General features: G+C 40.3%; 1 protein-coding gene across 1 annotated transcript in view; it reads right to left on the bottom strand.

The window, feature by feature from the left end:
* abat (4-aminobutyrate aminotransferase) overlaps positions 1-12500 on the bottom strand; it is a 36631-nt gene that overhangs the window by 15924 nt on the left and 8207 nt on the right. The window contains exons 2-8 of the mRNA XM_029437681.1: positions 9381-9486; positions 8064-8161; positions 7952-7981; positions 6993-7110; positions 4116-4165; positions 3935-4015; positions 3684-3776 (exon numbers count right to left, since the gene is read on the bottom strand). Of these exons, the coding sequence (XP_029293541.1) occupies positions 3684-3776; positions 3935-4015; positions 4116-4165; positions 6993-7110; positions 7952-7981; positions 8064-8161; positions 9381-9450 (540 nt within the window). The 5' untranslated portion in view covers positions 9451-9486. The remainder of the gene's footprint in view (positions 1-3683; positions 3777-3934; positions 4016-4115; positions 4166-6992; positions 7111-7951; positions 7982-8063; positions 8162-9380; positions 9487-12500) is intronic.

Genomic DNA, 12500 nt, shown 5'->3' with positions numbered 1-12500 from the left:
GTCTACAGACATGTTGGCTCTGTAGGCGAACTGTAGGGGTCCAGGAGTGGGTCTGTGATTGTTTTGAGGTGGGACAGGACAAGGCGCTCAAAGGACTTCATTACCACAGAGGTCAGGGTGACGGGTCTTTAGTCATTTAGTCCTGTGGTCCTTGTTTTTTTGGGGACGGGGATAATGGTGGTGGTCTTGAAGCATGTTGGCACGTGGCATGTCTCCAGTGAGGTGTTAAAAACGTATGTGAACAGACAGTAACAGAGTCATTGGCTGAGAACTGGTGTTGTAGTTTCTAGTTAGTTAGTACTGTCGTTTAGCTTCTCTTACCGCCTTGCTGAACTTGTACTTTGACTCTTTAAACAAGGGGTGTCCAAACTTTTTTCACTGAGGGCCACATACAGAAAAATATACGAAGGGCTGGGCCACTCATACTTTTGAGGTATATTGCCTAAAGAAAAATCAATCAAATGTAGGTAAATTATGCTTGATCATTGAAAATGCTTAAAAGGGGGGGCTTTCTATTAATGAGGTTTCATTTATTTTGTAACAATAAGGGTTTGCTGCTCATTCTCAGAACAGAAGCCTCAGATTGCTTCTTAGTTAGGAGGTGATTTATTGAAAAATTGAGCTTATTCACATGAATACTGTGTAATATATGTTTTAACTCACCTATAATGGGAACAGCGTTGCACTCAGTGGGAGCAGTGATGCTGCGCTTTGGACTGAAGGATGCTGAAGGTGAGGAGTAAGTTTGGTGGTTGAGATATGAACGACATCACAGAGATGGCTGTCAGTCGTTTAGGTTCTCAATCTGCTCTTGTTCAGAGTTAACAAAAAATGTTTGCTCACATATATGAGCCGAACAGACTCATCATTCTTTGTGCGTGGCGTCTCATCAGAGGAAACTTTTCCAAGCTCCAGTAGAAGTCGGGGAGGGAGAGAAACTGATGTTGATTCTTCAGGGAATTATCGTATGTAATTATTATATATAAGTTCTAGTTGCAGACTCTCTTAATTAAACTTCTTCTGCATTCATCAGGAAGGGAGTCGAGAACAGCTCGATTTCTTTCTCAATGATAGAAAAATCTTGGAAGTGCTGACTGAATTCTGTCATGAGAGACGTGATCACAGACACATATTTCCCCTTGTTATCAGAAAGGTTGGCCTTTGGAAAAGCACATTTGATTTCGGACAGCGTGGGGAAATGCGCAACATTGAAGTTGCGTAGTTGTGTCTCAAAGAGACGAAGCTTCACACAGAATGCTTTAATGTGTGCAGTAGGCTCTTGTTCAGCGTTGAGATGACCAGTAAGATCAACTAAAAATGCCAGGTCTGCCAAACATGGAGGGTCACTCAGCTCATGAAGAGGTCGGTCCTTCTCTTTCAAAAACATATGGATTTCTGATCTCACTGAATAAAACCGCTGCAGCATGGAGCCGCGACTCAGCCAGCGCACATCAGAATGGTTGAGTGCGTCCCCGTATAGGTAGTGTGCAAACACGTGACAAAACTGTGTGACGTATGTGTGCGACGCCATTTTGGATGAAAAACAAATCAACAATGGCGTCTAAAGCGAACAACAACAACAATACAACTTTGACTTCTTCAAAGTATTCTGACTCTCTGGAGTCCTCTGCAAAGGCAAGATTCAGAGGAAAAAGTCCAAATTTGCGGCAGTGACCCGTACGCGCTAAAGCCGTCGGATTATATTGAGGATTTAGATTCGTCAACTTCCCGCAAAATATTTAACAGACAGGTGTCTGTCACATCTGTGCTCTCATCACATGCAATCCAGTAAAAATCTAAAGCACAATCTTTATCTGACACTTGATGTTTTAAGTTAGCTGACAAGTCAAAACTGTGTTTCTGTGTTAGAACTAAGACGTACAAAACATTCAAGTGCAAGTTTCTATCTGGGCCATATTCCATTAGACTTTTAGAATTTGCTGCGGGCCAATTCAAAATGGACCACGGGTCGCAGTTGGCCGTAGTTTGGACACCCCTGCTTTAATGGATTGATCTGCAATATCACCACTCATGAAAGTTTGTGAGGGGCACCTTGCAGGTTTATGGCTAACATGTCTCTCAGTACATCAGGCATTACATTTTAACGGCATCAGTGTTTAAAGAGGCACTTCACTCATTTACCCAGATAGCCTCTGGAGGAGCTGTTAACAGAAGGCAATAATATACAATTGCACTGTTTTTTCGTTTTGTTTTTTTTGACTAATGTGTATATTAGTTTTAGTCAAATTTGAGTCATTGTCAACAAGAATATTTTTAGTCTAGTTTACGTCAGTGTCTTATTTTTGCCATGTATGTAAACATTTTGGTATCTCTTTAATGGTTTTAAGGCTCCAGCTGACACCTCCCTCTCTCCTCCCTCTCTCTTCTTCTCCCTTTCTATCTGTATGCATTTATGTAAATGTATGTTATTAACTCATCATCCGGGGCATCATCCCCAGAGTTTCTGTGTCTCTCATGTGGCAGGTTGCCACTGATAAAGTTTACGTCTGGATCATGAATCGTGGCTGGACACCGGGAAGCCTTTTTGACATTTTCCTGGATACATCCATACTTTCTCTTTTTCTTTATCACAACATCATCTCTGTCAAATGGATGCTGTATTTGAACTATGTTGTTTTGTTGCTGCTGCTAGTCTAATTCTCAGTGCAAGAATACATTTAGTCCATAAATCTGTTCCTTCCCAGAACTAGTGCAGTGCCTGTCCGGGATGTGCTCGTGCAGTAGCAACATGAGTGCAAAAGCTGCCATGAAAATGATGTGCCCTCAAAGTCAAAGCCCATTAATTGGTCGAGGTTTGATGAACGCTGTGTAAGGAAACTGAAGTTCAGACTGTCCGACAAACATAAAGACGCCTTCATTTAAAGGGCGATGCAACTTTTCGGCCACTACAGGCTCCTGTACCATAACGTACAAATAACTCGCAGCACTGCACTTGGCGAGATAATCAAATTATTATTTACTAATAATAGTATGACTAGTGCAGTGCTGTCAATTATCATATCTTACACCTGTTAGCGTAGCTTCTGAAACAATGTAAACTAAATACGGAACAATTCTACACAGACATTACAACTACAATATGGGGACACTACTAATAACGGTGTAAAGTGCTTTGTGAATGTTGGAACCTGAAAATGAAAAGTAAAGAATGAGTTAACTACTGTCCCTCAGTGGCTAGATAGGCTAACTGCTAAATGAAGAAGCAGCGAGCTCATTTGCTGTTTTCAGCATATATTGGTATTCACAAATGTCTGTTTGAAAGTGTTAGGAAGATATTCAGAAATGCTTTTCATTTAGTTGTAAATCTATTTAATGTATGGATGTATGTGGAATTTGTTTTTGTATTTGCAGATCTGTTTTATATTTGCAAAATATTTTTCTTGCATTTGAGAAAGATGTTTTACATTTACAGATCACACATTTACACATGGATTGTTGCTCTGTTCACACAAATATTTCTGAGCACAAATCTATCTTCATACTTGTCCTTTGTTACATGGATTATGAACTCTTTAACAAGTGTCTGAGATTTATAGAAGATGCTAAAGAGAACAGCTGGGAAACTTCTTCATGCTGTTCTCTTTACTATGGTCTTCTTTGATAATTGTTTTGACGATGATAATCAGATAACGGTGAACATAATTTGATGTGTACTCACTCACCCTGTACCAAATAAACATTGCTTTGTAAGCATTCTCATTGGAGCAAGAGCCGCAGGCCATCGTTTGAACACGACTCATTCCACTGGGAGCCACCTGACAGGAGTGAAGACGAATACAAAATGCATACAATTATAATAACACTATTATCTCGTCTATTCAATATTTTGAATTCTGATTGGTAAAAGTGTGTGTGTGTGTGTGTGTGTGTGTGTGTGTGTGTGTGTGTGTGTGTGTGTGTGTGTGGTACTAACTGAGAGAAGACTTTCAGTGAGTTTCTCTGGAAAGTTCTCGGGCGGCAGGATTCCAAGGGCGGGTCGGTTCACAAGTGTACTCTAAAAGAAAGACAGAAAACACAGATACATATATAAATATAAATACACACACACACGCACGCACACGCACACGCACACGCACACGCACACATGCACCTACCAGATTGTGGGGATTGGACATGAGCTTGAGGAGGGCAGGGTGGTTGTAGCCTGGGGAAAGATGGAGAAGGGAACAGATTATTAGTAGCAGTCAGCGGGCTCTGGTTTTATACTGTGAGGGATGTCATATACAGTACACACATGAAAGCAAAGAATAATTCATAATAAAAAACAATAAAACTATTTGTTTCAGAGGATTGCCAAGAATGTGTGTTGCCTGAGTTGGTGGTTTTATCTATTGATGGATTCCTGACTGTGTTAAAATCACCACATATTGTGATTTGGCAACATGAGAGATTTGTGACAGAGGATAAAAAAAATGGTCCGTCAGTGTTTGGGCCATAGATGTTTCAAATATTAATCTGTAACTAGTATTAGGAGTAAATAAACACTGCCATTGATTATGACAGAAACTCCTCTTTGTTCAGTGTCGTTGTGAGCCTAGAAGATTTGACTGAATTGTAGGGATTTAAATGTGATGATGGTTTGATTTTGAAAGATGAGTTCCTGGTAGTAAGCATATATCAGCATGTAGATCTTTCCAGGAGATATTTGAATGTTCTTTTTGCCTGAGTACCAATTCCCCAAACATTTCAAATTATGCATTTGAGTAATGACATGTTTAGTTACAGCTATTAGTATGAACAACAACATGTTAATGCTAACGTCTGTCTTTTGTTTTATGTTTATATGACAATAAAGCTTTGAATCTTGAATGTTACCAAACTGCCTTACATAAATTCTAGTACAGTTCCACTTTCAACCAGCAGAGTGCAGTGAGGTACAATGAAGCTCTCCACGTGTTTGAGGTTCCTACATTGTCAACATTTTATCCTCTGTCACAAACATTATTAATGTTCTATTCCTTATTATATTATGATTATAAATCAGTAATTTAGCACAAAGCCTTTCATCCACATGTGGCATTACTTCTCAAATGCACACACAAATAAATGTTGTCTCACATCCATGAACCTTGGGGAGGACAATTTTCTTTTCTGGAGCTCGTCTTTGTTATCAGTTAGTTTACTTAGCTACAGACAGACGCAGAGAGAAAGAGACAAGGAAACAAGGGCAGCTCTACTCATTCTTTTTTCCATGTAGATCATTTGAATCAGTCTATAAACTTCGGGTAATTCCATCACAATGACAAACAGGCACAAGACATCCATTGTTACTCAATATCTCAACTTTCATGTCAATTTATTTATGTAACATTTAAAATATCATTACTTCCTCCGCACAATAGTTGGCTCTGAGAGAACATCATTTTCCCAGTAGTTCAATAAGGGTCAGATTTAGGAAGCTTCACACAAATATTTGGAGGGGATGTGACAAGTATGGTTCACAGTACTATAAAACAGTATACATTTAGTAGTATCAATCTACTTATTATGCATTCTGAGAAAGTAAACAATGGATACAAACTCCAGTTTTCAGTCCCTTTCAACTACTGAATTAATTAGGTGTGTGAGGTCTTGGCTACAACAAAACCCCTTCTGTCAGGGAGGCCCTGAGGCCTGGAGCTGAAGCCAACACATAATGTTAATCAGAGTGGAATAGTGCAGCCCAACTAGAGAAGTGGTTAGTCTTTGGACAAATATCCATTTCAACGAGAGCAATAGAGCATTTTCCAACCTTGACAATTTCTTTTTGAATTCTTTTATCATGAAGAGTCTAGAAATTACTTTTGGCACATGATGTAGGAGTTCCCTTTTCTACTGGACAGTTTAGGTTGTGCACTCTCTGTAAAACATCCGATGGATGATATTAAACACAAATAATCCATGATATAAACAAAATGGCAGACCTAATATTAACAATCAAAAGAGGAGTAGAACCTGCAATCACCCTCAATTCAGCATGTCTTTTAATACACAGACCAACATTAGACAACAAGTGAATCCAAAACAACATATTGCTGATATTAACATGCGATCAGATCTTGATTGCATATGGCTTACAATTTCCACCTCCACCATGTTAGAGATGTTGAACGATTTTACACAAAGTTTGCACTTAGCTTTCTTCTACCATTAGGAATCGTTAAGTCCACACCCCTACGCAGAAAGTCAGTTGGTGTTTGACGTCTTTAATTCAATACTTACCCAGACCTACAAATGACTAAAATCAAAGTACATACTTCGTGAGAACCCATTCAGAGTTTGGGGCGGGAATGCCTGCACACCGCTCTCACCAAAGTCAAACATGGAGGTGGCTGAGCAACAGTGCTACCAGCGCTAACAGTGTTAACCTGGGGGGGACGGGAGAGTGGCCACTACACTTCTGTACATAGGAAATGAGGTGAGGCAGCTAACAACTTGGTGTGCAGACAATAATCTGTCTCAAAGATGAAAAAGATAATCATTGTTGTCCATTAGCAACAGCTAATATGATCTGCCACAGCAGCTTGTCATTTTAACCGGTAAAAGTGTCAGTTAGCTGAGAGGCTGCTATCGGAATGCTTTGTACACTTCTCTTTGCTAATAATAATTTTAAAAGATTTTAAAACGTAATTTGTTGGATAAATTAAATGTACACAAGGCTGTGTCCAGGTAAACAGTGAAGCACAACAGACCCAAACATGAATTCCCTGAATGTTTGCTCAGACAGAATGCTGTGAAGGAAACACTGCTTCTGGCCTTCATCTTCTTGCCTTTATATAACACATAAATACATGACAGTAACTTCTGCAGATTTCTGCAAATAGAAATCTAGAATCAGGTAATTGTGACTCTTGTCATTGAGCAGTTAGAAGTTTAGTGATCAACATATGTATCAATGCTGCAAAGTTAAATGACATATACTGTGATAAAACATTGTATCCATATTGTTCACTTCTACTACAGTAGTTATGCTTGGATCGTTTGCTACTAACCAATTGGGATGGAGGAGATCTGAGTGTAGATATCAAGCATGCGGTTGCCGTCCACATCCACGAGGTAGTTCCCCCTGCTCTCCTCATAGTTACAGAAGAAGTTGATTGCACCAACATTCTGGGAAGAGACATGTTCTTTATTAAGAACAGCATACAGTAGTATTGAATCCTCCTGTATTAACTTGGCAGCATACACACAAATGCATGCACCTGCCATGCAACATTTTAGTAAAAACAAAAAAGAAACTGTCTCACAGGGCAATTGAATGGAAACACAAATATTGTTCCAGGCTCTCTTTCCTTTCTTTCATACTTACCCAGACCTAGAAATGACTCAAATCTGAAACTGAATGACTGAAAGTGATTCTCAAAGCACCTGCAAAGGGTATAATGCACCCCTAACTGTGCTGCCAAGCAAACATCGTCACACTGCTCCTGTGCTATTTGCGCGGATTATAATTAGGTCCCCTTTCTATGCAAATTAACCTCATTGCGAAAACTGTCCAATTCCCAAAGATCAGCGCCACACGCAGTTAAGGGGAAATTATGACTTTTTCATTTATAAGCGGTACTGCTTAAACTCAGGATGTATTTCAGGATGCATGACAAAAAAATAGTAAAAAACAAAAGGTTATTATATAAAAGAATAAACATTTATTTCCTCCTTCTCCCTCCTTTCCCAAATCCTGGGCTTACATTTTTCCTTTTCCTCTCTCTCAAAAAAGGGCAAATTGCACTCAGCTACAATACTTTATGGGCATGTTTGCGCTGTAGTATCATTATCACACAATCTTTTATAATCGGACCGTGGGATATGCATACCGGTTCGGCCAGTGCCACACCCCCAGCTACAAAGCCACACCCCCAGCTACAAAGCCACACCCCCAGCTACAAAGCCACACCCCCAGCTACAAAGCCACACACACACACACACACACACACACACACACACACCTCACCTGGATGTGTCCCAGTTGTTTTGTCAGCTCCTACAGAAAAAGAAAGTTGGTTATACTCAGTAATACCTGAGGGAGAGAAGTGTACAGATTTGTGTGAGTGTGTGTCCGTTACTTGTGATCGGGGTCCAGGAACTGAAGTTTTCATGGAGGGTCCACTGTAGTCAAACTCCACCTGTGTCTTTGGTGCCGCCTTACTGACATATCTACACCCTGATGAAGAAATCATAGTAAACAACAATAACTAATCTACATACACATAAACACATACAGAGGCAGTGAGTGTGTTTAAATGTAAATATATGCGTTAAATGAGCTACTGCAAGTGGTACAAACATAGATGGCTGCTGCTGTATGTCGTGGCGAAAAAAAATCCATAGAACTGCTGCCTGAACAGTTCCTCGAGGGTGCTGGACTTTTACACATTTTGCATTTCAAAGTTCCAGACTTCTTGGTAGATTTTTCAACCATATTTGACAGCAGAGAGCAAAAAGCTAGATGTTTAATATGTAATTAAATGGCTAGCTTTCTTTTCCCATTTGGAATTCTGAGGCAGCCATATTTGGGATTGTCAAGCCAAACAGAGGCAGCTCTGCGTAAAAGTGTGCGTTCAGTCGTACGCCATACTTCTTTCTGCTTTCAACACACTCACTCTGACACGCACTCGCTCACTCAGTCGGAAACATTTTGGCTGAGCTGGCTGCCTGCTCCAAACGCCATGGACAACACTTTGCTCGTACGATCAATAATATTCTTCTTCTTCTGTCATTTCATCTGGGTCCTGTTCCATGCTCTCTTTCTTCCATACTTACTAAAATACTATTATAATATACTATATTAAAATCTAATTCCAAACGTTTCCGTACTGCATGGGAACCCTAAGCCCTTCCGGGACAACACAAATCTGCAACACAGATTGATGATTGACAAGAGCGAGGACCTTTGAGAAGCATGCGTGTACTGCTTCAGGTCAGTCAAACATTTACAATGATTATATAATTCTGATATAACTTCACGTGAAAACATGGTATCATAGTTTTTATCCTTGAGAACATCAAAGGTATTGTGAACTTGTATTTAGTGGTGTTATTCAAGTTCAAATTGATAAAAAAAATGACAAAAACTCAAGTTCACTTACAAATAATGTTTGAAATCAGCATTGTGGTATCAGTGTAGCTGATATTTCAAAATCTGATTTGGTGTAATTTACTGATAATCAGACGCTGCTGTTACTGTTGATTAGCTTTACCACCCAGACGTTAAGACATAGGTGGTCAACCCGTTTCTAACTAAACAGTAGTTAGCAATAGTTCTAAAGCATTTGGTAAAGGAATTGGATGAACACTTCTAGGTTAATCTACAGGAGGACATTTGTAGCAGCTGGTGAAATGATACTTACAGAATGGGTTTCAAATGAGTGGGTTTCATTTACCTGGAGCACTGAGACGCAAGTTTTTCTGCAGGGAGAGAGCAAACTGACGACGGATCAAGGAGGACGCCATGACAAAACTGTCAAGTGACAGGATGAAGTGCGAGACCTAGAGAGAGAGCGAGAGAGAGCGAGAGAGAGAGAGAGAGAGAGAGAGAGAGAGAGAGAGAGAAGCAGGAGGTGAGGATTATTGATTGAGTCCACTAACTAAACCAGATTGTGGTGTCACTCAAAGTTGTAAAATACATTTACTTGTTTTTACATTACATCACAGGTCATTTAGCAGACGCTCTTATCCAGAGCGACTTACATTGAACTAAATACAGGGACAGTCTCCCTGGAGCAGCTCAGGGTTAAGTACCTTGCCCACAATTGTGGCAACCTGGTATTGAACTCCCGACCTTCTAGTGTTTTGTTTGGAAGGCGTACCACGAGACCACAAGGCCATCACCAATTGTCACTCTTATCAGCTCAGTCTGTTCATGAGTTTATTTAATCACTGTGACAACTAGGAAATCAGAAAACAAAGATTGAGAATGTACAAGTGTTCTCATACTATGGGATTATGTTATATAACTCAACAGTATCTTTCGACTGGAAGATTGTTTACTCAGAGAAATCTTATTGTTCCATGTCAGGCTTTCTAACGGGCTCAACTGAAGTCCTTCCAGCAGACAGTGGCTGCTCATTTGTGATTATTTACAAACAGTGACTATGACAATAATATTTCTTGATAAAAGGAAAAATGTGCAGAGTGAATGGGTAGAAAGGCATGGCTGTCTGCTCGCTCTCCTCTCCCAGCTCTTATGTAACACTGGCAGCAGGAACAGGAAAATTCCAGCTATCTGCTTTCACACACACACACACACACACACACACACACACACACACACACACACACACACACACACACACACACACACACACACACACACACACACACACACACACACACACACACACACACAGCTGGTTTCTTGGCAACACATCCTGAACTGGAAGAAACTGGTTTGGAGTGTGAGAGTTACACAAGACTGCATCTCCATATGCCCGGGAGGAGTGCGGTGTGTATGATAAAGTGATGGCGCACGGCTGAAGGGACACAGTTTGAACTGGGAGCTGGGATCTGAACACAGACAAGGCAACAACAATCATTCCCAATGGAAAATTTGAGCCCGGAGTCTGAAATCAAGGTGGAATTCTGATGTAGACCTAACCAGATACCTGGTCATTAGAAATCATTTATACTGGATAAGATTTGACTCATTGATTATCAAAGTACCTCTGATGGTTATTTACATCAAAAGTAATGGCAGTTGTGGGAATCTCTCTCTCTTCGGTTATGATTCAGGGGGATACCATGCCAATATAAAAGGATGATAGATCAATCAAACATTGTTATTTATAGTTATATATATAACTATATATATATATATCCTTTAAAGTAGCTGTAATAAAACCACTTCTTAAAAAGCCTGGTCTTGATCCAGAGATTTTAGCCAACTATAGGCCGATATCTAATCTTCCCTTTCTCGCTAAAATCCTTGAGAAAGCAGTCGCAAAACAGTTGTGTGACTTTTTACATAATAATAGTTTATTTGAGGTTTTTCAATCTGGATTTAGAGTTCATCATAGCACAGAGACGGCACTGGTGAAAGTTACCAATGACCTTCTATTGGCTTCAGACAAAGGACTCGTCTCTGTTCTTGTCTTGTTAGACCTCAGTGCTGCTTTCGACACTGTTGATCATGACATTCTACTACAGAGACTGGAACATTGTGTTGGCATAAGAGGAACCGCACTAAGCTGGTTCAAGTCCTATTTATCTGAGCGATCTCAATTTGTACTTGTTAACGATAAATCCTCCATGACAGCCAAAGTCAGTCTCGGAGTTCCGCAGGGTTCTGTACTTGGACCGATTCTATTCACCTTATATATGCTTCCTTTGGGCAATATTATAAGGAACCACTCTATAAACTTTCATTGTTATGCGGATGATACCCAATTATATCTATCAATTAAACCAGATGAAACCAATCAATTGGCTAAACTTCAAGCATGCCTTAAGGACATAAAAACTTGGATGTCTAGCAACTTTTTGATGTTAAACACAGACAAAACTAAAGTTATTATACTTGGCCCTAAACGCCTCCGAAACGCATTTTCTAATGACATAGAAGCTCTGGATGGCATTAACTTGGCCTCCAGCACCACTGTAAGGAATCTTGGCGTCATCTTTGATCAAGATCTGTCGTTTAACTCCCACATAAAACAAATCTCAAGGACTGCCTTCTTTCATCTACGTAACATTGCAAAAATAAGACACATCCTGTCTCAAAATGATGCAGAAAAACTAGTCCATGCATTTATTACTTCAAGGCTGGATTACTGCAACTCATTGTTATCAGGTTGTCCAAAAAAGTCGGTTAAGACTCTTCAGTTGATCCAAAATGCAGCGGCACGTGTATTGACTAGAACAAGGAAATGGGATCATATTACTCCTGTATTAGCTGCTCTGCACTGGCTCCCGGTAAAATACAGAATAGAATTCAAAATCCTTCTCCTGACTTACAAATCAATTAAAGGTCAGGCTCCAGCATATCTTAAAGATCTCATAGTACCTTATAAACCAACTAGAGCATTACGCTCCCAGACTGCAGGGTTACTTGTGGTTCCTAGAGTCTCTAAGAGTACAATGGGAGCCAGAGCCTTCAGCTATCAAGCTCCTCTCCAGTGGAACCAGCTTCCAGTTTGTGTTCGGGAGGCAGACACACTCTCCACATTTAAGAGTAGGCTAAAGACTTTCCTTTTTGATAAAGCTTATAGTTAGGGCTGGCTCAGGTTTGCCCTGGATCAGCCCCTAGTTATGCTGCTATAGGCTTAGACTGCCGGGGGACACCTCCCTGCTCTCTTCCTTCTCTCCCTCTCTCTTCTTCTCCCTCTCTTCTTCTCCCTCTCTATCTGTATGCATTTATGTAAATATATGTTACTAACTCACCATCCGGGGTATCATCCCCGGAGTGTCTGTCTCTCATGTGGCAGGTTGCCACTGATAAAGTTTACGTCAGGATCATGAATCGTGACAGCGCCTGCTGACCTGGTCCTGCTGGACAACCGGAAGCT

Source organism: Cottoperca gobio, chromosome 8 (genome assembly GCF_900634415.1).
Source record: "Cottoperca gobio chromosome 8, fCotGob3.1, whole genome shotgun sequence".
NCBI classification, from domain to species: Eukaryota; Metazoa; Chordata; class Actinopteri; order Perciformes; family Bovichtidae; genus Cottoperca; species Cottoperca gobio.
The sequence above is the reverse complement of the archived record's forward strand: the minus strand, read 5'-3'. Positions and strand labels throughout refer to the sequence as shown.